The sequence below is a fragment of the Gymnogyps californianus genome, chromosome 1, assembly GCF_018139145.2.
Source record: "Gymnogyps californianus isolate 813 chromosome 1, ASM1813914v2, whole genome shotgun sequence".
Taxonomy (NCBI): Eukaryota; Metazoa; Chordata; class Aves; order Accipitriformes; family Cathartidae; genus Gymnogyps; species Gymnogyps californianus.
The window spans coordinates 8,094,825-8,120,461 of NC_059471.1; the positions used below are offsets into that span (position 1 = coordinate 8,094,825).

General features: G+C 48.1%; 1 protein-coding gene across 1 annotated transcript; it reads left to right on the forward strand.

The window, feature by feature from the left end:
• The first annotated feature begins 19,282 nt into the window (after window positions 1–19,282).
• Window positions 19,283–20,424, forward strand: FAM181B (family with sequence similarity 181 member B). The gene is made up of 2 exons (XM_050914973.1): window positions 19,283–20,238; window positions 20,274–20,424. Exons 1-2 carry the CDS (start codon window positions 19,283–19,285, stop codon window positions 20,368–20,370), a joined length of 1,053 nt encoding a protein of 350 aa, XP_050770930.1. The 3' UTR covers window positions 20,371–20,424.
• The last annotated feature ends 5,213 nt before the right edge of the window (window positions 20,425–25,637 follow it).

Here is a 25,637-nt window from a genome sequence, read left to right on the forward strand (position 1 = left end):
GAGCACATAGTTTATTTAAACATGGGGGTAAATGTTTCTCAAGGGCATTTAAAGGATCAGAGAAGGCTTCCTGGCCATTATCTTGGGGATAAATAGCAGATGTTGGTTTATAGCAGAAAAGATTTTGCCTCAGAGCTGTTCTCGTAACACAGTAATAGAGCTGGGCTGTTGCCTCAGGCACTACCTGAGGTGGCAGACCCACGTCCTCATTTGATCCACCACATGTGTGGGAGATAGGTCACCACCAGTGACCGGGAAGGGACTGTTGTGCCTGGGGTGCCCTGCTCTGCATGGAGCCCTCCTGGAGCATCACTCTGGCCACAGGCTGAGGTTGTTAAAGGAGTAGTAGCATCAACACTTTGACTTGGGATATCAGATGGACTCAGTGGTTCTCCTTGGTCCTTAAAAGTGCAAAATGAGTAAAACTCCACAAAACTGTAGAGCAAAAAGAGGCTGGCCATGTGGAGCTGCCCAGTGGTAGCAATACCCTGGACCGGTGCACTGGTGGACCAGTTCATCCTCCACTGGGAGTGCCTGGCATGTCAGGAGTGAACATGGGTCTATCCGCAGAGCTGTCTGGGTCCACGATCCAGCAAAGCACTTACGGCTGTAATGAGACTCGCTGGCTCCATTGCTGAACAAATTATAACTGTGTTACTGGATCAGGGGCTGCCAGAGCACAGTCTGGAAGGCTGGCACCTCCCCAGTGGAGGCAGAGCGGAGCAGTGCCTGGGACTACTCTTCACGTTTCCTATCAGAAAATAAAGCACATAAGGTGGCTCCCCTTTTCCATCTGTCACAGCTTTGGCCAATTCACTGCTTTTTCATAGCTTAGGTAGAATTCAGATGGCTGTTTAACTAAATCAGAACTCAGCAGAGGTCCAGCAGCTGATAGATGTCCATCTGCCCAGAATTGCCCCTGAACCTGCAAAGCCACCAGACTGGAGTGCCCCAGAAGTCCGGCAGGAAGGCATTTAATGTATTTGGGCAATGCAGGGATAGACAGTCCTATAACTGGATGGATGCCCCATCATTGGAAGTGTTCAAGGTCAGGTTGGATGGGGCTTTGAGCAAACCGATCTAGAAAAAGATGCCCCTGTCCATGGCAGGGGGGTTGGACTCGATGATCTTTAAAGGTCCCTTCCAACCCAAACCATTCTATCTATGGAAACGCATGCAGACAGGATCTCTGGCTGATAACCGGGGGGATCCAGGATTGATGAGTGTGTCCTACACCCACGGTGAGCAGCCACAGCCTAAGGTTTGAGAAGAAGCTCAGCTGTACGACTTGTTTCACTGGCCACAAATGACTCCTCTTTCTGTGGCCTTTTTCAATGTTTGGCCAGTGCTCTTTTTCAATTTTCGGTTTTGCTTTGCTTTTACACTGCCCGTGCCCAGCAGGCAGACCGGAGGGCCACAGAACACCACGGGCATCGATGACAGGAGGTACGGACGGCTCTGATGTTAGTTTTAGACTCCGGGCCCTTCCTTTTGTTCACAGTTTAGCAATAAATTGCTAGTGATGTCCACCCCCCATCTAACTTCCCTCCTTCACTTCTCCCACACGCGCCGCTGCCAGAAGTGACTGTAATTTTGTGCCTGTGCTGGTTTTCTTGATGAGACCCAGGGAAAAGGGGTGAGAGATGCATTATTCTAATGTTATCACTGTTGCTGCCTAAGAACAGGATCACCAAAATACTTCTGTTTTCCCTTTTGTGCTTATGCGTGGATGTTGCTGCTGATATTCCCTGAATTCCCCTGAAAAATAAAGAGCGTTTTATCCGTATTCCCCAAGTGCCCAATACAAATGCAAATCAGCTCCAGGCGGTAAACGTTGGTTTGGGGTTTTTTTTCCTGGCTGCCCAGCATCGCTTGGCGGGACTTTTCTCACTTGTTTCTTTTCCTCCCTTTCCTTCAGCTGGTGTGTCCGAAGCGAGGTCCCCAGGAGGGTCAGAGACCTGCTCCATTCCCACACCTCTGCCCTCCTCTTCCTCCTCCTCCTCCTCCTGCTGCCCAACTTGTTTAAAGCCTGTTTGTTTATTAACCCCTTGAGCAGAAAGAGCTGAAGGGCTAAAAATAAACCAGGACTTGCTCAAATTCCCTAAAATAATGGCCCGGTGGGCCACACCAGTCCCAGATGAGAACATTTGGGCACTTTATGTTCCTCCTTTGCTGCCTCTCCGCAGGGTTCCTCTCTTGGACAAAATCGAGTAGGACATCACAGCTGCAGGGAGTCAAGATCAGAGGGAGGAAGGTGACTCTGAACTCTCCCATCACTTTAAATAGGTCAGTGCTTTTTAGGTAATAAAATACCTAAATGAGGGACTCCTAAATCCCCCATGAGTGAGATTTGAACAAGTGGGATTTTAACCAGTGAGGCTGATGAGAGTAACTGATGCTCTAAACCCTTAGGCCAAAGAAGTGTCTACTCACTTAGAAAATTCATGCACTATTTTTTAAAAAGGACAAATAGTCAGTAGACTAAGCTGCCGGGTTAAAGCCATGCCTGCCATTTCTTCTCCTGGAGTTGGCACATTTTCTGACGTGCCTGAATTTCAGACTGATGCAGACTCTCTGTGCCTTCAGGGTCTCTTGACTTTTTAAAAAGAAATTATTTTAAATTGTATTTAAAGCTACAGCTGAACAGATCTGCAAGTTATGTCAAATGCACACAGGATTACTGCAAGGAGAAGTTGAAAATGAGACATCAACATCAAAATTCAGCTCCAGCAATCCAGCAAAAGGCAGCCTGCAGGTCCTGCGAGCCAGAGCCGAGCATTGCTGCCAGGGGCAGCCGCTGGCTTGGTCAGGATCCATCTCTTCCTCCCATGGGTTTCAGATCAACCAAGCACTTAAATATACACCTCACTTCAAGTGCATGAGCAGCTCCCATTTACCAAAATGTTCTTGCAATGGGCTTTCAGGATGTCCTTAACATTTAGGACAATTTAAGGACATTTAGGATGTCCTTAAACCCAAGCTAAGGGCTGGTGAAGCCCACGTGGGGCTGAGGGATGCCGCTTCCTTCCCCGCTTGGGTCCACCAAGGGGCTCGAGGTCCCACGAATCTGCTGAGCCCGTGGGCCTGGCTGCGTGTCGCGGTGTTTGGGCCCACAAGGTGGTCAGAGCTGACTGCTGGGAGTGACCGAATTTGGATGGGAAACACATGGGGCCCAACCCGTCACCCGCACCGCTTCGTTGCCATCTCCCATCTGCCCGGCGCTGATACTGAGCAGCTTGTTCTGCCCTGAATGCTGCAGCTGAGCTGGTTCCTAAAAAAAGACCTCAGAGTTAAAAAATTCATTTGTGTGGGTTTCCTTCCCCCCCCCCCCCCCCTTTTCATCTTCTTTCCTGCTGCTATTCATTTAGCATGAAATAACCTTCCAAATCAATCCGGAAGAGATCATTTGAAACTGTTGCTGTTTTCCCATTGCTAATTGCTGGTTTGAAATCCCATTCGAATCGCCCTGAATACACAGTCTGATGTTCCTAAGCTAAGTGCCTACCAGGTATTTTCCCTGATGGGTTTTTATTTTCCTGCAAAAACCCCTCAGTCCTGGCTCGCTGGTTAGCTTTTAATAGGACAATAGCGTCTCCATAGTACGTCTTTTTTCTGAAGCAGAGCCGTGTTTTGGCAGGAACCGACTGCTGCTGAGTTTCACAGGGCTGGCGGCCCGGTTTGGTACTCGCGGACCCAGAAATGAAGCAGTTAATTGCCCTACTGGGAAGGAGGAAATTTCTTGTAAAAATCCAGAATCTGGTTGAACAATGTGGCCTTTTATTTTTCAGCCTTGGAATCAAGCCTGGCTGCCCTTGTAAACAAAGAAAGGAAAGAATCACTGAACCAACCCAACACATAAAAACTGACCATGTCTGTCTTTGAAGTTCCCTTTATGTTGTTTGGAAAACTTGGGATTATAGAGGTTTTTCTTCTTTTTTCTTTTTTTTTTAAGAAAAAGAGGGATGGGAGTTAAGGGAAACTTTTTCTTAAACAGAGCAGAAGTCATTAATTAAGTATCCCATTCATCCCCGAGGCACCGGCTCATCAATCAGATTTCTTATTAGCATTCTGATGACCCGCCTGACCCCCCGTCTCTGTACTGTCTGCATGACGACACGGAAAACCAGACCACACACCGAACGGAGGAGGATTATTTGACGCTTTTCCTTACTCTGGGGGGGACCAAGCCGGGAAGAGGAATGATGACTGACGTTGTTGTTTTGGGTTGAGGCAAGTCAATAAACGGCTCCTGGAGAAACAGCCCTGAGAGCTTGGGAGGGTGACATAAGTGATGTCCTGGTGGGTTTGCTGATGCATGCATGGGGCTGCTCCGGGGCTGGGACCTATGGCTTGATGCCATCGCAGGGTCTCTCTGCTCCCGGCGTGGTCACGGTAGGCTCAAATCCAGAGCGAAGAACAGGATTTGAGCGCAGTGACCACCGTGCTCTTACCCTTGGGTAACCCCAGTCGGGAAACGATTGGCTCCTGAAAATGTGCTGGCAGCTTCGGGCCCCCTAAGTAGGCTGTGTCCTTAAGGTGGGTAAGGATCCCACATTACCAGTCCTCCAGCCTTTCTCCTTCCAGGTTATTCCAGTTACAAGTAATTAGCTGATTCCATCTTTACACTACTGCTTTTGGGCAAGTTTTTGCATTGGAAAAAAAGAGGACAGTGACAGCAGCAAGTTACGAGGTGTGCACATCTTTTCTTGAGAGAAAGTCAAACTACAGCAGCCCCTTGCTTAGCATGGGAATTTGCACATGCACACACATGCACACGCATGTGCACATGCACACGCATGCACAGAGGACGCAGCCAAGGATGACCCTGACCGACGCCAGGGAAAGCGGTGGCCAGCGGAGGGAGGCAGCAGTGGGAGATCACAAGCTGCTCTCCGTCACGTTTGCAGCGATGTTATGTGGAGCCGCGTGTCAGGGAGGAAGAAAGGCAGCGTGAATGATGTGCCCGTGCGACTGCCGTGGTGATGGATGCAGGAATATGGCGCTGCTCTTAGGGCAGCTTGTTACCAAGAGCTGGCTGAGATTTCTAAATGAGATTGTTTTTACCAAGTATTCTCAAAATAAAACATTTTGACTTTTTTTTTAAGCTGGGGAGGCTGTTTTCCTGACAAGATAGAAAATTATTTGTTTTACTATTTCCTACTTCTTCTTCTTCATTATTCTCTCTTTTTCTCTCTCTTTTTCAAAATCAAAAGTATAGTAATGTGTGTGGTGGATGGAAAAAGGAAAACTGGAAAATGTGGATAAAATTGGAAAGTTTCTAAAATATTTGGGGACATGAATTTTTTTTTAATTTATTTCTTGTTGGTTTGCTTTAGTTGGAAGGGGTTGTACCTGACCAAGTGTGACATATTCTCCTTTAAGTCTCGCAGCCCTGGATAGTTACCATCGCAGCTCATCTCTGAATTTAGGCAATATTCGCTGAGTCGCACTAGAAAGTGGTAGGGATTAGGCACCTTTAGGGGTGTGAGCCTCAAGGTTTAGCCCAACAAGAAACGTCCCTCTGGGCAGGGAATTATATCTGATCTCCAGCTAAAACCCCAATGGATAAAACATCCTTGTCTTTGGGGCTCATCCTCAAGGCAGAGGGTTGCTGTCACAACTGAAGGGGACATCAGGGAACGTCCTGGGGACGCAAGGACATCCATCAGTCATTGCTGACAGAGGAGGAGATGGGGAGGATGGAAGTGAGATGGGGCAGCAGTTTGGTCTTTCATGTTAAATACCAAAGCAGCGCCGGGAGCCAATACCTGAACCCAGGGCTTCGCATCCCGTGCAGGTGCCTTTGGCACGAAGCTGCAGGAACACTTCTGCTCTCTGTCCCAATGGATCCTGAATTATTGGACATCAGTGTGAGGGGTGCAAGCAAACTTCTTCTGCACTTGTTCTTAAATTAGCATTTTATTTTCCTTCTGCTGTAGAGTGAATCTTGGGGCACTTCATAGCATCATCTGAGATCTTACTCCATGAATTCCCTGCTATTGTAGAAACCCAGACACCAACATTGCAGGTCTCCCCTCCTCTCTTCCTGAGGCACATTACAGTTCCTGATTTGGTCTTTTGCTGGCATTTATTTCCTATGGCCCAGGGTGCATAGTGGCAAGTGGAACGGATGCTCTATAGATCCTTCTGAACTATATGTCTGCTACAGCAGCTTCATGTCCTCTCCCTGACAGAGGCTGGAGGAGACCCTTGGGAAGAGCTATAAGAATGGGATGAGCACAGAGCAACACTCCCCCCAAACTGTCCCTCTCCTCCTCCAGTTTGTGGCTTGGGGACCTCTAACTGCATAGCTGTCTGGGCTTCATGACTCAGATGGTGTCTTCTGGTCCTGTATAAGCCTAAACACATACCACCCAGGCAGCCCCTGCGGCCCCAAGTGCCCAACTTTGACTAATGTCGTAAGGGCATAACCAACCCCTCTTGGCCAGTAACTATGGGCCGGAGCCAGCAGGATCTACTGGGGCAAGGATTAAGGCAACCCAGAATCAGACTATTAGTCAAAGTGGCTGGAAACCAGCTCCCTGGGCTACCAGCACAGATACATCCTCCATATGCTCAGCAAGGGATCTATGTATTCCAGGCACTTTAAAGAAGGTCATATTTTTGCTTGGTGATGGGAAGAGCTGGTGTGCTTAGACGGGCAGCCCTCAATGTCATGCTGATGGTGCCTGGCCCAGGGCATCCTCACAAAGTCACCTCTGGTCTCGGCTCCCTTCTACGCATAATCCAGAGGAGTCCTAAGGAAGCGTTACTCTGTTGGGTTATTGCTGGACCTGTCTACATAGCCCTTCATGTCACGGTGCAAATCATGGACTGTGGGCATCAGGCTGTGAGGCTCATCTCCACGCCTCCATCACAGCAGATTACTGGTGTGTATTTTGCAGCTGGGAAACATAGAAAGGAATGAGACCTATTGCGTACTGAAACGATAAAGGTGTGGTTTAGATATTGACAAGTCTAGTTTTCATGGTCCTTGCTAACCAAAGTAGTGCTTGATCTAGATCCTCCCTGAGGTATCTGCTATGGCCTGTGACTGTCAGTGGTCTTTGTGTGCTGTGCCATGCTATTCAATACTCAGTGTACTTCAGATTTAGATCAGCTGAAATGTCAGATGTTTCTCTGATGATGTCATTTTTTCCAACAGAGTAGCCTGGGAAGCAGCAAGTAAAAAAAAAACAGGGAGGGAAGAATGTGTATTGGGTAGGTCCTGTCACAAAAGAGATCAGATGGGGAGACTTGCTATGTGGAAGACCTAAAAAATGCACAAAGAGTTGTGAGACAGAAGGCTCAAACCCCTTCCATCTCTCTCCAGTGCAGCAAATGAGGAGGTGAGTTCAACTGGGTACAAGTTTGGCGACTGCTGATCTGGTGCTGGACCATCTGACACAGTGATCAGATGTTGTTTGCAAAGCCTGCATAAATTAAATTCCATGTACACAGAAAAAATTTAAACAGGATCTCTGGTGCCAGGAGCTCCTCTTATCACTTTGTAGCCTGTTCGCGTTTCCTGGCAGATAATCACCATGACTAACATTTATCTGACACAGCCAATTTTGCTACCAAAATCTGTTTTCCAGCCTTAACTGACTATTCACAGAAATGACAGCTCCCCCTCCAGTAGTATAAATGCTAACAAAGCTCTCCTGGGAAATAGATGAGTTTTGTGGACACTTTATAAAGTCAAGATAAGATGCAATGAGTTCTCCAGAGAGCTGGATGGAGGGGCTAAGTGCCTTTTATTTCTCCGTCTTAGTATTTGTGGTAGTTTCCTTCATCTGATTTATTTCTTTTGCTGTTGTGGTTGCATTTTCAAATATAGAAAGACTTTGTGCAGTTGGATGGCCACGCTGGAGAAAGAGCTGCCTGCCACACTCTTCATGCCGGCTTGACTTCCGCTCTTTCTTTCTCTGCTACTTTCTAATCTGTATTTTCAAGAGGTCTGTAAGGTAGGAAAAGCCAGTACAAGTGTTTGGCGATGCAGTGAAGGGCACTGGGGAACTGATCAGGGTTCTGATGAACCTGGCAAGATCGAAAATGGAGAGGTTTAACTTTGAGCAGCTCCTCACCATGGGGCTGCACATGATGCTGGCTCCAGACGGTGGTGGGAGCTGGGGCTGAGACTGGGGAAGAAGGAAGGACCAGGGCAGATGCATGCAGGTCTGCCTGTGGCTCGTTAGCAGATTTCTAATCTAACAGGGCTCTGCTGCCCAGACCAATTCCCTTTACTGACCCGTGTTTCCATAGATCTCCACTCAAGTCATGTGCACTATAAATCCCCAGTTTATCCTCTTGGGACACAGACTGGGCAGGAGGGCAAGGAGCACTTGCTGGCTAGATATAGGAACCTTTTATCTAGAATGAGTTTTTAAGCACTTGAGAGTTAACTTATCTTTCTCAAGAACTGAATTCTTCAAGTGGATCTGCCCATTCCTTCCAAAAGTCGATTGTATGTATTTTGAGTCCTTCTGCCCTCTTTCTCCTTCTGATTCTTCCTCCGTGAAGCCCATATTGTCCCATGAACCCATACCATGCTTCTAAGGAAAATTCACCTTTAAATAGTGCATCTAGGCCACGTGTTCACTCTGCAGTGGTCCTCACCTGAAGATCAGAGCTGAAGGCCGCAGACAGCGGAGGGATGGCTTAAAGATGGTCCCTTGCCAAAAAATCACCAGATTTCCTCTAAGCAGGACTAAATAAACTGCCTCTGGGCAAAATTGAGTGCACAATGTTTGTATTTCCATATCTTGCATGTCTGGCTGTTTGTGAGGGGTGCCAGGCTCAGAACTGGCAAAGTTCCAGTTGGCCAGAGTCACTGGCAAAAGTGCCCATCTGGCCTGTGCCTGAGGATGTAGTCTGAATCCTCTCATCCCTCAGGGTTTCCCAGTGGTTTCTTCCTCCTTATGCTGCCACCACAAGACTGAATTTTGCCTGTATTGGTGACTCTCCCCACCCAAGTTGAATGAGTTCTCCATATTCCTATTCAGATCCTTCTTAAAAGTCCCTTCAGTAGGCCCAAAAGAAATAATTCAAAGCCCTGCCCCAGAGAAGATATTGCCCTTCCTCACCTTCATTTTCCTAGAGCATCCAGCCATATGGACAAGGCTTACCACATCTGGCAACTATTTGTTGTAGCGTCTGTACATTCTTGACATGAGGCTAATTACAGATATTTTGAGATCTTATCAAGCTTGTTAAGCTTAAAAATGGGAGTAGAAGGGATTAGATGACTTGGATAATTTGGAGAGAGAGATGCTCTGCGTTTTTTCTCTTTCCAACTTTGTTCCCAGTCCAGTTTAAACCTGCAATGAACAGAAACAGTTACTGGCTGGGAGTTTCCCCCCTCAACAAGGAGCGTGGTGACCTCTGAGAGGCTAAAAAGCATTTTCAGGACATTCTGGGCAACTGTCCTGCACTGGTTTGACACCTGTAGCTCCAAAGGACGTTGGGCTGAGTTGGCAGGTGCCCTGAGTTTTTAAGATCTGGGTGGGATTAGTTTGATTAGCTTGATTATGGGGGCTCCCTTCAAGGTCAGTAGGCAAACAGGCAATCGCAAGGCAGGACCACTAAAATAGGGCAGAAAAGTTACTCTGGAGCTGCCCGTTTCTCTCCGCTAACAAGAATCATAGAATCATTTAGGTTGGAAAAGATGCTTAAGATCATCGAGCCCAACCGTTAACCTGACACTATCAAGTCCACCACTAAACTATGTCCCTAAGCGCCACATCCACAGAAGAGGAGCTGTGGGTGAGATGCTCATGTGGGGTCCTCTTCGACCGCCACAATCAGTGGCTTTTGGTTCTTTTTTAATTGTTTGTCAGTGTCTGTATTTGGCAATCTGGTGGGCAGCATCTTGTGGTCGTTATTGAGGTCCTTACTGAGGTGAATTATGGCTGTGGGGATGGCAGTGCCCGGGCGCAGGCTGCAATAGCCGGGCTCCTCCTGCAGCTCCCCACGGAGGGAGCACCGAGACCCTCGCACGGGTCACCCGAGGGAGGGTGTGCAGCGTACAAACCTCCGTCCTCCAGCTGGGAACCCCCTGGGAGCACCAAAAGGAAGACGAGAGCATTAGCACACAAAAAGGGCAAAGCTTGAATGTCTTGATCAAAATCCAAGCCCCTGAGAAGGGCGCTGCCAAAATCCACCTCGCGCGAACTCAGCAGCCCCTAACACGCGTGGCGGTTCGGACATGCTAAGCAGGAGCGGCCACGTTCCCACCGCCGGGCGCGCAGCGATATGACGGCGTGCCAAAGGATCTTGAGGGGCTGGGGGGGTGGAAATCCTGGCATAGAATTTAAAATGTGCTCTAACCTTTTCTGCAAACTGAAAGCAAGAAAAATGCTCATAAAACTACTCTTTGTGCACAGAAAGAAGTCCGTTTTTATACTGTTGCTAAGTTCCTTATTGTTTTCTGGCTGTTTTTTGTGTTTCTGTGGCAGCCTTTTCTGTGGGCCTCTTTCAGTGACTTAGCTATATTGGCCTGCAGATAATTAGATCAGTGCTATCATTTTCACTGTCCTTTTCCCTCTGGGGCTATTTGCATGATAATGGCAGTTTGTGCGACTCTCTCCCTCCGTCTCCCTCTCTCTTTTAACAAGGCACCATTTCTAAACATGAAATAATTCAGGGAACAATCTGCGAGTGGCTCTGTTAAGAAAAGACTGAAAACGTCTGGTTAAGAAAACATTTCTGGTAACCAAAAATCCAACATTTTTGTTAGCTATAGCTTGCAAAAAAATCCCATCTTTTTTTTTTTTTACAGTATTTTTAGTCTATATGTATTTGCTGTATGCAAAGCTCCTAACCACAGTATACTCCCACTCTGGGTATATATGTGTATATAATGATTTATTATGTGTTTATCTAGATAATTTATAGACAAGTAAGATATTAGGATTTAAACTCTAAATGAATCCTATGAACATTTAAAAGGTAGCTGTGCCCCACAGACTGGTTTTGACCCCCTCTTGCTGTGAACGAAGTCTTCCATTCAGCAAGATATGCCCAAACCTAAGCATGAGAGTAAACCCATTGAAATCCAGAGGCTGACTTGGGTGGCTGACGCTTGTGTTGTGCTGATTTAGGGTCTGTGGCTTTCCATGTGAGAACGTACCACGGCCAAGGGTGGGCCAAAGAAGCGCTTTGTGCAGGAGCAGGGACTCCTGCCGTCCCCGAGTCCTGCAGACTGGTGGCCATCTCAGCCTGCAGACTGTGCTGCACCACCGAGAAGGTTATTGCTGCTGTAAGAAAGGGGTCTTGGGACCAATTCCTGCTCCTGATGGGATTAAACTCTCTGCAGATATACCTCAGCAGGGGAGAAAATAAATGGTGAAAAAAATAAAAGGAGTTAGTAAAATTGGTGCTGGTATCAGGAGACCACGGAATTAATTTGAGATTTGGATTTCCCCATGGCAGCTCAGCAAGGGGCATCAGTTGTCCTACACCCAATGTTTTTTGACATGGATCTGTCAGATCTTCATGTCACCCTGGCAAAAACATATTCCTGGTCCAGCTCCAGGTCTCGGAGGCCTCCTCAGAGCAGCCCAGCGCTGCAGTGGATGGGTGGTGAGGCTGGGAATAGAAAATCATATTTGCCTGTTTAGTTAAGCTTATTAAAAACTGCTTGAACCTTTCTAATGGGCAATTTTCACTAGGCAAAACTCGTCACAGTTTTGATAGCATTTTCAATTAAAAATAAAGCAACTAAAAATTCCACAATTGTCCTTTTTTATGAAAAAAAAAAAAAATTCTTGGAAAGAAACAGGGTTTAACCATTTAAATACTGGGACATGGTGCTGACCAACATTTTTAAAGATGACCCCAGGCTGCAAATATCTCCTAACAATTGTAACACACCAGAAAAAAAAAAAAAATTCCTTTAGGTAAATACCTGTGAGGATTGGGCTCTGTTGTTGTCTGCCATGGGGTCACACAGCTCCCACCATTTCAGCACCTGAGCCCCAGCTGTCTCCCTGGCGTGGACACAGATGAGATGGTGCCAGAGCAGCTTCCACAGGCAGAGGCCACCTTGTTTCCAGTGTCATCACGTTACAGATCCATCAGCTGAGCTGTGCCAGGTTTGTTTAAGAGACATAAAGGAATAAGAAGAGTTATGATAGCATTGCTGTGGTCACAGGTACCTGAAGTCACCTCCAAGTCAGAGACTCTTCAGCATGGTTGAAGCACCATTTGAGAGCTACCCAGAGTGGGAGAGCGGGCTGAGCCCAGGCCATGGGAGAGCTGGAAGGACAAGCAGACTTCAGCTCATAGCTGCACAGAGGGAAGATGCCACATGTCGTATGAAGATTTTGGCACGGGGTTTCCTGGCTCAAGAAAATTGGTTATTCCCAAATGGAGGGCAAAGAGACAGGGACTGGCTCACCAGAGTCATGGGAGTCAACTCAGCAATTCTGAAAATCAGGTCCATTAATTGGGGTTATTCATCACTCAATGAAAGTCAGTGGAAATGGCTTCACTGGGAGTTGGACCAGGTCCTTACTTCAGAGCATAAATCATGAATGAGAAGACTTCTTTCTGAAACACTGGTGCCAAGCTGTGTATGACCACAGACCACACACCAAACAGCACCCAGCCCTCCTATGCTCTCCCATGTTGTGGATGGCGCATGGCCAGACCTCTGAGAAACACCTCAGTGCCTTTGGTTTCAGTGACCATTTTGAGATACATGAAGACTATTTTGCAGCATTTGCTAAATCCTCCCTGTTTGCATCAGGTAAGATTTGAGGAGCTCCTGTCCTCCCCAAAGCCACGCAGCACCTCCTGGCAAAGTCTGTTAGGAACCATGAGATCAAATAAACTGGTTCCTGCCAAGCAAACAGAGATTAGTGGAAGGATAGTGTGCAGCAAACAAGACAGTGCTTGACATTAGTTGCTATTTGTTTGCATTTCACATTTTATTTCCACCCAGCAAAGCTCTTCCAAGCAGCACCCTGCACGACTAGCGAAAATAAAGGAATGAGTTTCATCTCAAACCCCTAACATTTACCTGCAGAAATGTCTCTGAGTGAAGATAAAACCCTGCAAATTTCAAGGAATACACAAGGACTGAGGAAAAAAAAATATGAAAAAATATTTCTCAATAATATGAAAAGTAATTTCCTTTCTTATTCAAGTATCTGTAAATGTTTCCTCAATGCATATTTCTACCAGTAGCTAAGTGCCAGACTCTGAGCAGGACTTAATGAAATGAAATTACAATTTCAACCCCCAAAACTCTTTCCTGAAGAGGCAAGTGGTGGTTTTTGCACAGCTCTTGTAGTGGTGACCGAGAGCCACCAGCAATACACCCAAGTGCTGTGTTCAAGAAAGCAGCCCACAAAACTTACCAAATGCACTATTTTTGTGGCAAAGTTCATGTTTTCACAGCTTCTGTGGGATTTTCATCTATACCAGGTCATTTTTAATCAAGTCATAAATAATTGTGCAAAATTTAGGTGGAAGACTGATATATTACAGCTAATACTCTTCCTGAATGCTCATGTTTTCAGAGAGTATGAAAAAATATTTAACCCACTGAAGGCAACTTCAGTGAAGAGCTGAAAGCCTGCTGCCATCACCTTTAAAATTATATAGAAGATTTGAACAAAATTCACAATAGTATGATGAAGATGAGTGTTTCTCCAACCGGGAAGTTTATATAATGAAAAACCAGCTACAATCTGAAACAGTGAAAGCAACACAATTTTTTTTAAGCTGGTCCCGAGGTTTGTTTTCAGATGAGCTGCCCCAGGAATCAGATTTGGACATGGTCCCTTCCCCATTGCGTCCTTCTGATCTTGTTGTCCTTAAGCTTCCAGTCTACCTTCCTATGGATAAGATTTCCTTCACAATATATCATCTATAAAGTGCATAACACAGCTGTGGAACAGTATTTACAACTGTTCAGATGAAGGAGAATGAGATGGCTATGATGGAAGAGCTGATTCACCGCTAAGCAAGCCCAGTTTTATGCTGGAGTAACCTCACTGAAATAAGGAATTCCACTCTTCCAAAACCAAGAGTTGGGTCAGGCTCAGCTGAACGATGGACTTTTCTATTCATCCAGAAGATTAAATATAGTCCTCCCATGTGTGGTCCATGTTTCAGCTGAGTCCTGCACTCCTCACGGGGCGAAACAACCGTTGCCTTATGAGCAACATGATCCCAGAACAGGACACTGCAGGACTGGGCTGCGTAAATCCCCAAGATTCCAGAAAATACTGGCAAATGGGAAATAAAGTCTCTCCCTGATGAATTTATGAACTCTGTTCCAGTAGAAACTTTGGATATACGAAGTTGATTGGATGAGGGCTTGAAGTGACCCACTATGTCTTTTCCAGTTCTAAACCATCTATGGTTTTTTTCCTTGCTTGCTTAAAATAAGCATATAAAAAATCTCAAGTTAAATGTTTAATGTCCACCTCAGACACTTGTGTCTAGCTCAGCAATACTTTGCTGAAACCCAGAAGTTTCCAGTGGCATCTCAGAGCTCAGCCCAGCCTGGGCGAGGACCAGGAGAGCCTTTACGGGATCTCCTGATGGAGTGATGATCCCCTAAACACAGACAACACAGCTTTGTGCTTTATCCTTGTACAGCTCTTTCCAATGTGATGCAGTGCTTATAAACACGTCACCCACTCACCGGTGCCAGCAGAACTACCAAAACCTGCTTTGCCCTTTCTTCTGGAGGGAATGTATCCCAAGAGAACATGAAACACACACCAAGATTGAAAGAGGGGAAGGGAAACTGAGACAACAGCATCCAGAAGCTGCAAGAGGAAAACAGGGCTTCATTTGCAGGGTGCCAAGTCTGCAGTCCTGTGTCCACTAATAACTTCATCCGAATAAAATAGCATCTCTAAGAAGCCAAGACTGTAAAGGAAGGAACCGTGTATATGCACACGTATGAACGTGCATCATTTGAAGGGGTCTATAGTGATTTAAGGCGGGTGAGGACTGGATCTACATAAGCTACACAATCTTATATCTACACACATACACTAAATTTAGGTTAAGTGGCTTAGATTTGGCTTAAGCGGAATATGCCTTTCACCCCTCCTTCTCATTTTACTGAATATTTTATTGTCTTTTTTTTTTTTCTTTATTAGTGGGGAAGCAAACCAGTTTGTTTTAAAATTTCTCCCACTGTTGCGAGTATAAACTTCCTGAAGATTTTAGCCTGTTTGCAAGAGATTCAGTAAAATGAAGACTTTTTTTAGGTCAACATTTTCTTCTGGCAGACTGAGCCTGAAGTGCACTTTATTTCCCTTTAATTTAACAGCTCCAGCAGCTTTTCCAGTTAAATCGACTGTTCATTATTGAGCCCATTTATGAAGGGCTGTGCAGTGCAGTTTAATGAATCCCTGGCACAAAGCTCCCTTTCAGCGTAGGGAAAGAATAGCAGCCTATTTAGGTCCTGTAGGGCTGTATGTCAAAGGCTGCCTATAATACTTGTCAGGGAAGGGCAGAAATTCCCACTGATATAAGAATGTGCAAGAAATCAACTTTCACAACCAACTCGCCGATTAAGACACGATCAGGAAATGAGACTGTAGGTTGCGAGTGGCGACACTTGTTTGGGCAGCCAGATTTTCCCATAACTCGATAACCATACGGGCCATGCAACCAGGCAGGGAAAAAAAAGTCCTCCCTCCCCTGTCATAGAGATTTTCTTACTTTCACGCTGCCTTCCCGATGCTGTGGTGAAAGGAAAATGGGTGTTGTGAATTGTGAGGGCTGGGCTCAGTGCTGGATTTAGTTTTGCCTTCCCCAAGGGAAGGTTTTGCTAGTCATCATAGAATCGTGGAATGGTTTGGGTTGGAAGGGACCTTCAAAGGTCATTTAGTCCAACCCCCCTGCAATGAGCAGGGACATCTTCAACTAGATCAGGTTGCTCAGAGCCCCGTCCAACCTGACCTTGAATGTTTCCAGGGATGGGGCATCTACCACCGCTCTGGGCAACCTGTGCCAGTGCTTCACCACCCTCACTGTAAAAAATTTCTTCCTTGTATCAGCCTGAATCCACCCTCTTTTAGTGATGGGGCACAGCATGAGATGTTTCCTTCAGGCTGGATCCTAGCGGGATCCTGTCCCTGCGTTGCAGAGGATTTACCCCGGCGTTGGACACTGCAACGGGCGGTCCCACGAGCATCAGGAGGGCAAATTCAGCTTCTGCAACCGCCTCTGGTGAGGAGCTGCTCCACAAAAGTGCTGGCACCGTAACAGGGTCCTCGGCTGTGCAAGGCTTTCTTGTTTGTGTAAGCCACTCTCTCCTTTCTGGCCCGCTCGGTCCGTAAGGATAACAAATTGTTCTTCTTGCGAAGGGCTTGATCGTGTGGCTATGAGCTCAATTTGTGGCCTGTGCAAAGCATTAGTGAGCACGGCGTGTCCCTGCTCCCTTTGATTCACAGGGTGACCATGCTGCAGTTCCTTCCAAAAAAGCCAAGCTTGATGCCAAGGGCATTGTTCTGGAAAGCCTTGGTTTAATCCCCAGAGCCGGTTGAGATGCTGCTACCTAGAATGAGCAAGACAATAAACAAAACCAGATAAATTTACTAAACAAAAGTGAGCAAGAAAATAGCAGTAGAGCCCCTGGAGCCCCTTAGTGAGCACTGAAAGCTATCCTGTGGGATGGAGGTTTGGGGTGGGGGAAGCGCTTCAGCAGCCACTTCACTGACCTCAGTCTGATGGGGGGAGAGTCGAGGGACCAGGACATCTGGTCCAAACATTTGCCTGGGGTTGGGGTTATTTTATGGGTCTAATCCCAGCACTTCTCGGACATTAGAGCTTGCCAGCGAGCCGAGGTGGATCGCTGGTGGGGCGTGAGAGCCACCCTGCACAGGCTAAGCATCATCATCCTGAAAGAGCACAGGCAGAAGACAAGCATTGGCTCGTACAGCTGCTGGGAAAAGAGAGATGTTTTGCAGGAATAACCAAACCGCTATTTCCTTGGAAAAATTAAGTTTCTTTGCAAGTTGTTGACATCATGTGGCTTAGCAAATTTCCCCCTAGGCATTGCCCAACTTGGGGTAATCAGCTCTGCTTGAGAGAACACGGAGAATAAGCATGTTTAATGCAATTATGAAGGCTTTCTAAATCTCCAGATCTGGTTGAGAATATGTAAATTCGGCTGCTTAGCACAACTGAATGCAAACTTTCCTTTGCATGCCTGACAATTGTTTTAATACTCTCCAATTTTTAGGAGGTAATAAAGTCTCCCACTAAACCGTAGCTGAGCTCTCAAAGCTGTTTAATTGAATGAATTCAGCCTTACAGAAGAGAAGCCAGGGCTTTCAGCTTTTTTTTCTCTAAGCCACCGGATATTTAGCCACTCTGCATATAATACCACCCAGACTCATTAACAACCCCCTTCAGACAGGCTATGAAATATTGCCGCTATAAGCTGAAGGAGATACTAACTTGAGGACAACTTAGTTGCTGCTCTGTTAGAGTCGTTTCACATTGCTCAGATAAGAAATGGTCCCAAACTGGCTGCACATCCAGTGACAGACAGTGATCCCCATTTTCTAGACCCATGTGCAGTTTGAAGTGGCCTCAAAGTGGATGCAAAACTATCTAATGGAGCACACAGGGGATATATATGCTGTTCTTTACATCTCCCCATCAATAAAGGAGCTTGGAGCAGGCTGCAAAGCTTGACAGGGCTTGACAGGACCTGAGGGTAAAAGCTCGGGTAGCTAATCCGTGTCAGTTGTATTCGAGCTAAGTAGTTTAAATCCACCTTCTATGTAGACATACTCATTCTGATATGGAGAGATATATAGATTTCCCATAGCCCTCTGCCTACCAGGGTTTTTTGCTTCAATTACACAGTTGCACTCAGAGCAACTCCCCAAATAAGAGAGTCTGGGTGGCTCCAGCTGAGCAGGTTTTGCAAGGAGAGCCAGTCCAGATGTGCCGGCACCAGAGCCAAGGCTGTGCCTGGGACCGTGAGGCTTTGCTTGCCGCTGGGACCCCGCTGAGACCTGCTGAGATGCAGGTGAGAGACCTGCAAAAATCAGCATTTTTGTTTTGTAGAAGATTTTGAGCCTTTTTTCCCCTCTTATGAAGTATGTGCTTTCTCCTCTTTTCTCCTTGCAATATTTGCTTTGCATTCAACAAGTGTTTGAAATCACAGTGAGGTGAATTTGGCTGATTTTTCCGTTTGACCACTAAGCACAGTCATAGGGGCCTGTTTCCCTTTTCTTCTGCAGAGTTTTGCTTTCTGTTTTTTTCTTCCAACACAAAACTGCTGCATTTCTAGCGAATTGATGCAGACCAAGGAAACTCACTTTATTTCAGTCAAAATCAGATATGCGTCTTTATTCATATTGGGATGTATAAAATCACTGAAAATAAATCTGGAGCTCAAAGGGTTGAGGTTGTTCTGCATCGATGTAAAAGTTTTCTAAAGGAAAATCCATCAAATACCTTTCCCCCCCGAGAAAAGACAAGATAGTTCCTTCAGGAGCTGTTATCAGTACTTTCAGTAGCAACTTCACTAATTTTTCTACCTTCCATATGGAAGATTTATATTGCTGCCTCACTACCCGTGCAAGTAAAAATCTTCAGTTTTAACTGAATGCAGCCCAGCCATTTAAAATCTCTACTGGATCACAGTGTCGGATTTTCTCAGGACTTGACCTGACTAGGAAAATACAATATGCCGCGTAACGTGCATAGCAATGAGCTTGGAAAAAACCAACCCTTTGCAAATTAATTTAGGCTCGCGCATCCTGGCGGGTGTCAGAGCAAGAGCATGCCTGCGTGCCCTCGCACCTAGAGCTGTGCAGGTGATCCAGCACCTCCGGGTCTGACCTCGGGCAGAGGAATACATTTCGTGCCAGCCGAGCAGCTGCAGGAGCGGGGGGGGGACAGCGCTGGGGGTGGCTGCACGCTAGTGATGGGGATCACGCTGATCGGATCCGGGGGATGCTGTGTACCTGGGCCAGGGCGGCTGCGTGTATCCAGCCCCGGGGGATGTCTGTGCATCTGGCCCCGAGGGGGGGGCTGCGTACCCGTCCCGGGGGTGATGCTCGTCCCGCCCCTCCGCCACTGCCGCTGTCCCCGGCCGGGGGGGGGGGGTGGGTGCAGCCGGCTCGGCCCGGCCCCCGGGCGCCCGGCGGGGAGGCGGGGAGGGCCGGGGCCAGCCCCGCTCCTGAGCCCTCCTCCTCCCCCGCCCGCCGCCTTTTCCCCGCCGCCGCCGCCGCCCGCCCGCCCCGCGCAGCCCTGCGGAGCTCGGGGCGGCGGCGCCCCGCCGCCGGCCATGGCCGTGCCAGCCGCGCTGCTCAGCCCCCACCACCTCCTCTCCTTCTGCTTCCCCGCCGCCGGCGGCCTCCTGGGCTATGCCGACCTGGAGAAGGGCTACGAGGGCGGCGGGGGCGAGGCGGGGGACTATAAGGAAGCCACCAGGGACCTGCTGAGCTTCATCGACTCGGCCTCCAGCAACATCAAGCTGGCGCTGGACAAGCCGGTGAAGTCCAAGCGGAAGGTGAACCACAGGAAGTACCTGCAGAAGCAGATCAAGCGCTGCACCGGCATCATCGCCGCCGCCCCGCCGCCGCCGCCCGCTCCGCCGCCGCCCGCCGCCGCCGCCTCCTCCTCCCCGCCCGCCGCCTGCCCCGCCAAGCCCCCGCCGCGCCGGGAGGCCTCGCAGGCGGCCAGCAGCCTCCAGAGCAAGAGCCTAGCGGCCCTCTTCGGCTCCCTGCAGCAGGGCCGGGGGGCGGCGGGCGGCGGCGGAGAGGCGGCGGGCGGCGGGGCGACGGGCGGCGGTGGCGGGGCGGCGGGCGGCCCGCGGAAAGTGCCGCTGCGGGACCGCAACCTGCCGCCCTCCTTCTTCACGGAGCCGGCGCTGCCCGCCGCCGCCCGCGGGCCGCCGCCGGGCGCCAAGGAGCTGGAGAAGGGCGGCGCGGAGGCGACCGAGTTCTTCGAGCTGCTGGGCCCCGAGTACGGCGCGCTGCTGCCCGAGCACGCCGCTCCGCCGGACGCCTTCCCCGGCGGCGGCACCGCCGCCCGCCTGCCCGCCGAGCTGGGCCTGGAGCACGGCCTCTACGAAGCGCCGCTGCCGCTGCCCGCCGCCCACCACCCGCTGCTGGGCGGGCTGCTCTACCCGGAGCCGCCCTGGAGCCCCGCCGGGCCCTGCAGCCCCCACAAGAAGGCGCCGGCCGAGGCGCTGCGCCCGCTCTACCCCGGCGGCGGGGAGCCGGCCCCGGCGGCGGCGGCGGCAGCGAGGAGCCCGGCGGGCACATGTCGGCGGGGTTCGCCCCCTTCTTCCCCGAGTGCCCGCTGCCCCCGCCGCAGGTGCCCTACGACTACAGCGCCGGCTACCACCGCGCCGCTTACCCCGGCCTGTAGGGCAGCGCCGGAGGGCTCGGCCCCTCGCCCCGCTCCGCCTGGGACGACCACATGGCGGGGGGGGAAGAGGGGAGCGGGCGAGCCCACCCGCGGGGACCTGACGGACGCTCGGGGGAGAGCGGGGGCCTCCCGCTGCTCACGCGTGGGGCTGGGGGCTCCGCTCGCCCCGCCGCGGGTGTGTACCCCCCCCCCCCGCCGAAACCACGGCCACGGCTCCCGCAGGATTCACCCCTGTGCTCTGCGAGTCGCCTCCTCCTGCGGTTTGGGAGACGCTGAAAATAAAATGTGAAATGTTGGGTTCCTTCAGGTGTTTTTCTAGCGGCTGGTGACTACCTTTCCTTAGCCTTCCTTAGGGGTCAGGTTTTGTCTTACTGTAGGCAGACGCGGCTTGGTGTACCTGTCTTACGCGACGTTGCAACGGGGGCTGCTCTTCTTGAAGGCAGCCGTGACCACTTGTGAATGATTTCAGTCTAAAAGTAAAACTCAGTCGACTCTAGCGGTGCATTTAAAATATTTCCCTGGCTGGCGTGCATCGCAAGTGCTGGCGGATGTTCAGCTGAGGACACAAAGGCAAGAAAAAAATTTCAAGTGAAGCAAAATTAAAAATGCTGCTACCAAAAGTTAGTGTCCTGAAATTTAACAATGTCTTGCAGGATCTTGCAAACAGCAATTTACAGTGATGTGTAAGTTAATTGATGGCGTAAGTTCGGGACAAAAATGTACTGTAGCCACTGCGGCAATGTGATTCCTACAGACTGTTGGATTTCTTCCAGGAATGTGTCAAAGCTCGGAAAGCAATGTGGCTCGGTCTCATTGTGTACAGGAGATTATTTGATAATCATTTAAGTTATGTAAAAGAGTCTATGATAGGTCCTATAAAAATAAAGCTACACAATAGATCTAAGATCTGTGGTTGTTACTGCCGTTGAAATGCGGTGTTCAAGGGGCTTTCACCGCGCCTCCATCCTCTGTAATGGTTTCTTGGCAGGAGTTAAGACGGGCAGTGGTTTTTGTCTTTCCTAAATCTTTTGAAATGCCGTATTTTATCCACAGCGACCCGTGCTTGTTTTGCCTTCATTTGTACCGGCTGTTTCTTTAACTTAGTAGAAAGAGGGGAATGATAATACGCTACAAAGCCAAGGGATGAAAATTGTTACAGTTATGAAAACAGATCAAAATACTCGGAGATTTCCTATTGAGATGCGAGTCTTAAAAGGCAATCCTGCAGTCTGGCTCCCCGCCAGTCCCAAGTGGATTGTTTGTTTTTGAAACGGGATCCACATACGGATCAGCCTGAGGTTTTACCCTCAGTGGTGACAAATCCTTGTGCCTTCTGTCTTTTAAAAGATAATGTGAAAGGTAAAAAAGTTTTCTTCATTCATCAACCCAGATTTAACTTTTCAGAGACTTAGGGTCAAGATGTCGGGATGCATGGAGAGGTGAAGCAAGATCTTTTGGAAATAAACCATGGGATAATTTGTTTTGGAAATTGGCTTAATTTTACTTTTAAACAGCAAGAGCTGTAACTTAATGCTGCCTCTTTCCTCCCCAAAAGCTGCCCAAGGTCTCCACAAGCTGTATGGCAAGGAACCAGCATGGATGAATGTCCACAACACTCCAGTGTCTAATAGCTGAACGCTGTTAAGGAAATGCACTTTTCAAGTACAATTTTGCGGTAGTTTATTTAAGTAAGCTTCACGAGAGCGTGTATGAGGAACAATGGGCGGCTGGTCCAACCAAGGTAGCTACAAATTAGGTTAATCTTGCCCCGCTGCTGGTTTTGATGACGAGACAATGTCCTACTCTGTGAACTCAGTCCTGCCTTCTTCACGTTGGCAAACCTCCCAGTGAAGAGAGCGCGAGTTTGCATTCGCAAGCAGTGCTCTGCCACGTCCAAGCAGAGCTTGCGTGTAACTGTTTTAGATTATCTAGACAAGACCAACTGGGGGGTTATTTCAGTTGGAGAGGTGGGTTTTTTTTTTGTTTAGCAGCTGCTTCAAGCACGTGGATTTGTAGCACATGCTGGCAGCTGCTTGGAGTATTTTAGCTCGATGGTGCTGTGCTAATATATCTTATTGCCCAGGTGTCTCACCTGAGCCATGCGCCTGAGATCTGCGCTTTCAGCAGGCCAAGCAAATGAAGGGGAAGCTGATAATGCAGTGGTCTCTGCTAAGGAAAGAAAACACCTTTTTTCACTTAGGATTTCACTGAGCAATTTATTTACAAGCTCAATATGCAAATGTGTATTAACCAGGGATCTAATCCTGAAGACCTTACAGCCTATCTGTCAGCTGTCTCCCAGACTTCAGTGAGATTTTGCTCAAAAAAAGTCTAAAAGAGGTCTTCAGGAATAGATTCTGGGATACGCTATGTAGACATTGCAAACCTGAATGGTTTGGTTGCCCACAGGCCTCACCTTTTATTTCAAGTAGCCGTGAAGTGCCACAAACCCGACCTGCCGGTGGTTTTCACTCGTTTGGTGCTCCGCTGCCTTGTAGATGGTGACCTGTGGTGCTCAGATGAGCATCATCAGCCTTCTTGGGTGAGATCTTGTCTCAAACCAGTGGGAGAAGCGGCTCTGTGGGTGTCAGCAGAGCTGGGCTGGTATAAAACTGGTGTGGCAGCCCGCTCCAGATGCTCCCAGGTTGGGAGGGTTCTTCGTGGGCTTGCAAGAAGTTGGGGTAGGCTCCAGGAGTCAGCCTGACTAAGCACCAGCTGCAGATGTTGCTTCAGCTTAGCTTCTATTCTGCAGTAGTTCCTTAAAGGGGGATTTTCAGTTTATAGGAGGTTACACTGAAAAAACCCCCAAAATTTAGTATCAGTATTCTTCGAAGTATCGCTGCATTTCTGCCAGAGGATGTATGTGAGGAGTACCTGGTATGGGAAGTCTGATACGGCTGGAAAGGAGCTGACAATGGCTGGGTCGATCCCGGCAGCTTTCCCCACAGCAGAGGCCAGACAAAGGACTTCTGTGCAACTCCTGAGGAGCGCTGGAGCTCCTCTCCGTGCTGTGGAGGAGGCGAGGGCACCGCGACCAGACCAAGGGTTGCCATCTAGCGGAGCTGCATCTTTTATCTTCTTTGTGCATGTGTGGGCTCTTTTTGTTGCGGTTGTTTCCCCCAGCTTGAATAGTGCAGGCACTGAAAGTGTCACATAAGAGTCTCACTCAGAAACACCCTTGGGAAATTGTTTTCTCCACTGCAACACCGAAGAGCATCATCTTAAGCATCTGTAAGAATAAAACCTTTTGTAATCGAGCAAGATATTTTGGTTTATCTGGTGCACTTTTACAAGGAGTCTGTCCCTAAGAACTAAAGCTGATCCTTTTTAGCTTTTCTGCCTTAAAAGAAGTGTGTCCCTTTGAATGGATGCGGGTTCTGTTTGGTTGGATCAAGGTCAGACTATCAAACTATTTCATTTTACAAAGCCTGCACCGAGTTCCTCAGATATACTGAATTCCATTTTGTCGCTGGTGTATTTTACACATATTATCTGATTTTACTGGAGATTTTGGTGGAAAAGCACACACATCTTAATAATTTTTCATATGCAGTCAAAGATGATAAAGAGAATAACAAGAACCCTCTGTTCTCTTTTTAAATGAGGGACTCTTACCTTTCCTTAATGGTGATTTACTGATGAATAACAAAGGGTTCACCAGGAATAGTTATCACTGCGTCTCAGTATTTTGTGACTTAAACGATCTGGGTCTTTTCCAAAGCTGCTTCAAGAAAGCAGAAAGATTCCTTTATTTTCTTGGATGGGCTTTTGAAACAGGCTCACTAACTATTTAATGACCTGAGCTTGGGATTGCTCTAATACAGCCTGACCATCGATGATGAGTCATCTTTGATGAGCTTGCATAGTTGTTCAAACAATGTTAGTAAAAAAGATACAGAAGTTTATTGTAAACTCTTTTTGTTTTCTGACTTTTTGAATAAACTGCTTTTGGCAACAGTGCAAAAACTGAAGGTCATTCTGCAGTTATTGGCAACAGGAGGAAAAAGGTGGTGGAGCAATTCTGTAGTGATGCGCAAGCAATTAAGATGGAAATGTGAGAGTTCAAGCCTACAAACCTGACTATATGAAATGAGAGTTGGGAATGCTTTTAGGATAGCTTTAGGTCAACCGAAGAGACTGCAGCCTGCCTTCTCTGCAAGAAACTCATCTCTCATTTTTAAGATGGGTAAACAGTTGTTTAAAATCCAATGGTTTTTGTAACACATCTACATAAAAGAGTAAAAATAGAGTGTGTTATAGTGACCCCCTCTCCCAAAATCTGTGTGAGTAAAGATTGGCAGAGGATTGCTGAAAGGTGATGTTATGAAAGGGGAGGGGAGACTTCTGTTTTCTGTGTTTTATAATATTTTTCAATATCTCACTGTAACCTTGATTATCCTTGGTGACTCCCCTCCCTCACTGGCAGAGAACTACTTCACTAGACTGGAGGTTTTTAGCCTTTTACGCTTTTTGGACCCCCTCCATATCACATGTAAATGTACTGTTAAAGCCTTATTTTTTGTGGTTATTTTGGTTGTAGTCCACAGACCCACAGTTGTCCAGAGATCACAGACTCAACATCACTGCATTGCTGTCCATGGAAAACATTTTTAATTGCTTGAATTGGTCAGTGTAGGATTTGAGGAATATGCAGCATTTCTCAAATGATCCTTCATCTCTCCTTCTCTGAGATGGGGGAAATCACATCTTATTTATGAAATCCTTGTGACCCTCCCAGAGGCAGCTAAAACTGCACGCTTTACGCTGTGCTCCCTCCAGGTATTCCTCGACAATGTTGGGCATATAAGAAAATGTGGATTAGTCCGTAATAAGGGAGGATTCAAGCTTGTAGTAATGGGTTCTGGTGCTCCTGTTAGTGCATGTTTTGTGTGTTAGGATGTCTCCTGGTGGGCATTTTAGACTGCCTCAATCTTAGCAGCCAATTGTTATTCAGTCTGCGGGCTCTGCTGAACAAATTCTGGCAAATCCTGCTGTGCCAGATGGAGAGGTGACTGTCCCCATTTGCTGCCCTGCCTCTTTGCCATAGGTGCCATCCCTTATCTGTGTATACTGAAGGGAACTGTACCTGTGCCTCCGTTACTCCAGCCTGTGATCAGTGCCCGAGTCCACCTTCAAGGATGGTTTGAAGTGAACTGGGGGTCGTACCAGTTAGCCCAGGAATGGCTGGAGTTCAGCTCAGCCATTTCAGCCACAGCTCAGCTAAGCAAATCTGCTTGCAGACTGGGAGTGAGTTAAACCTGGATACT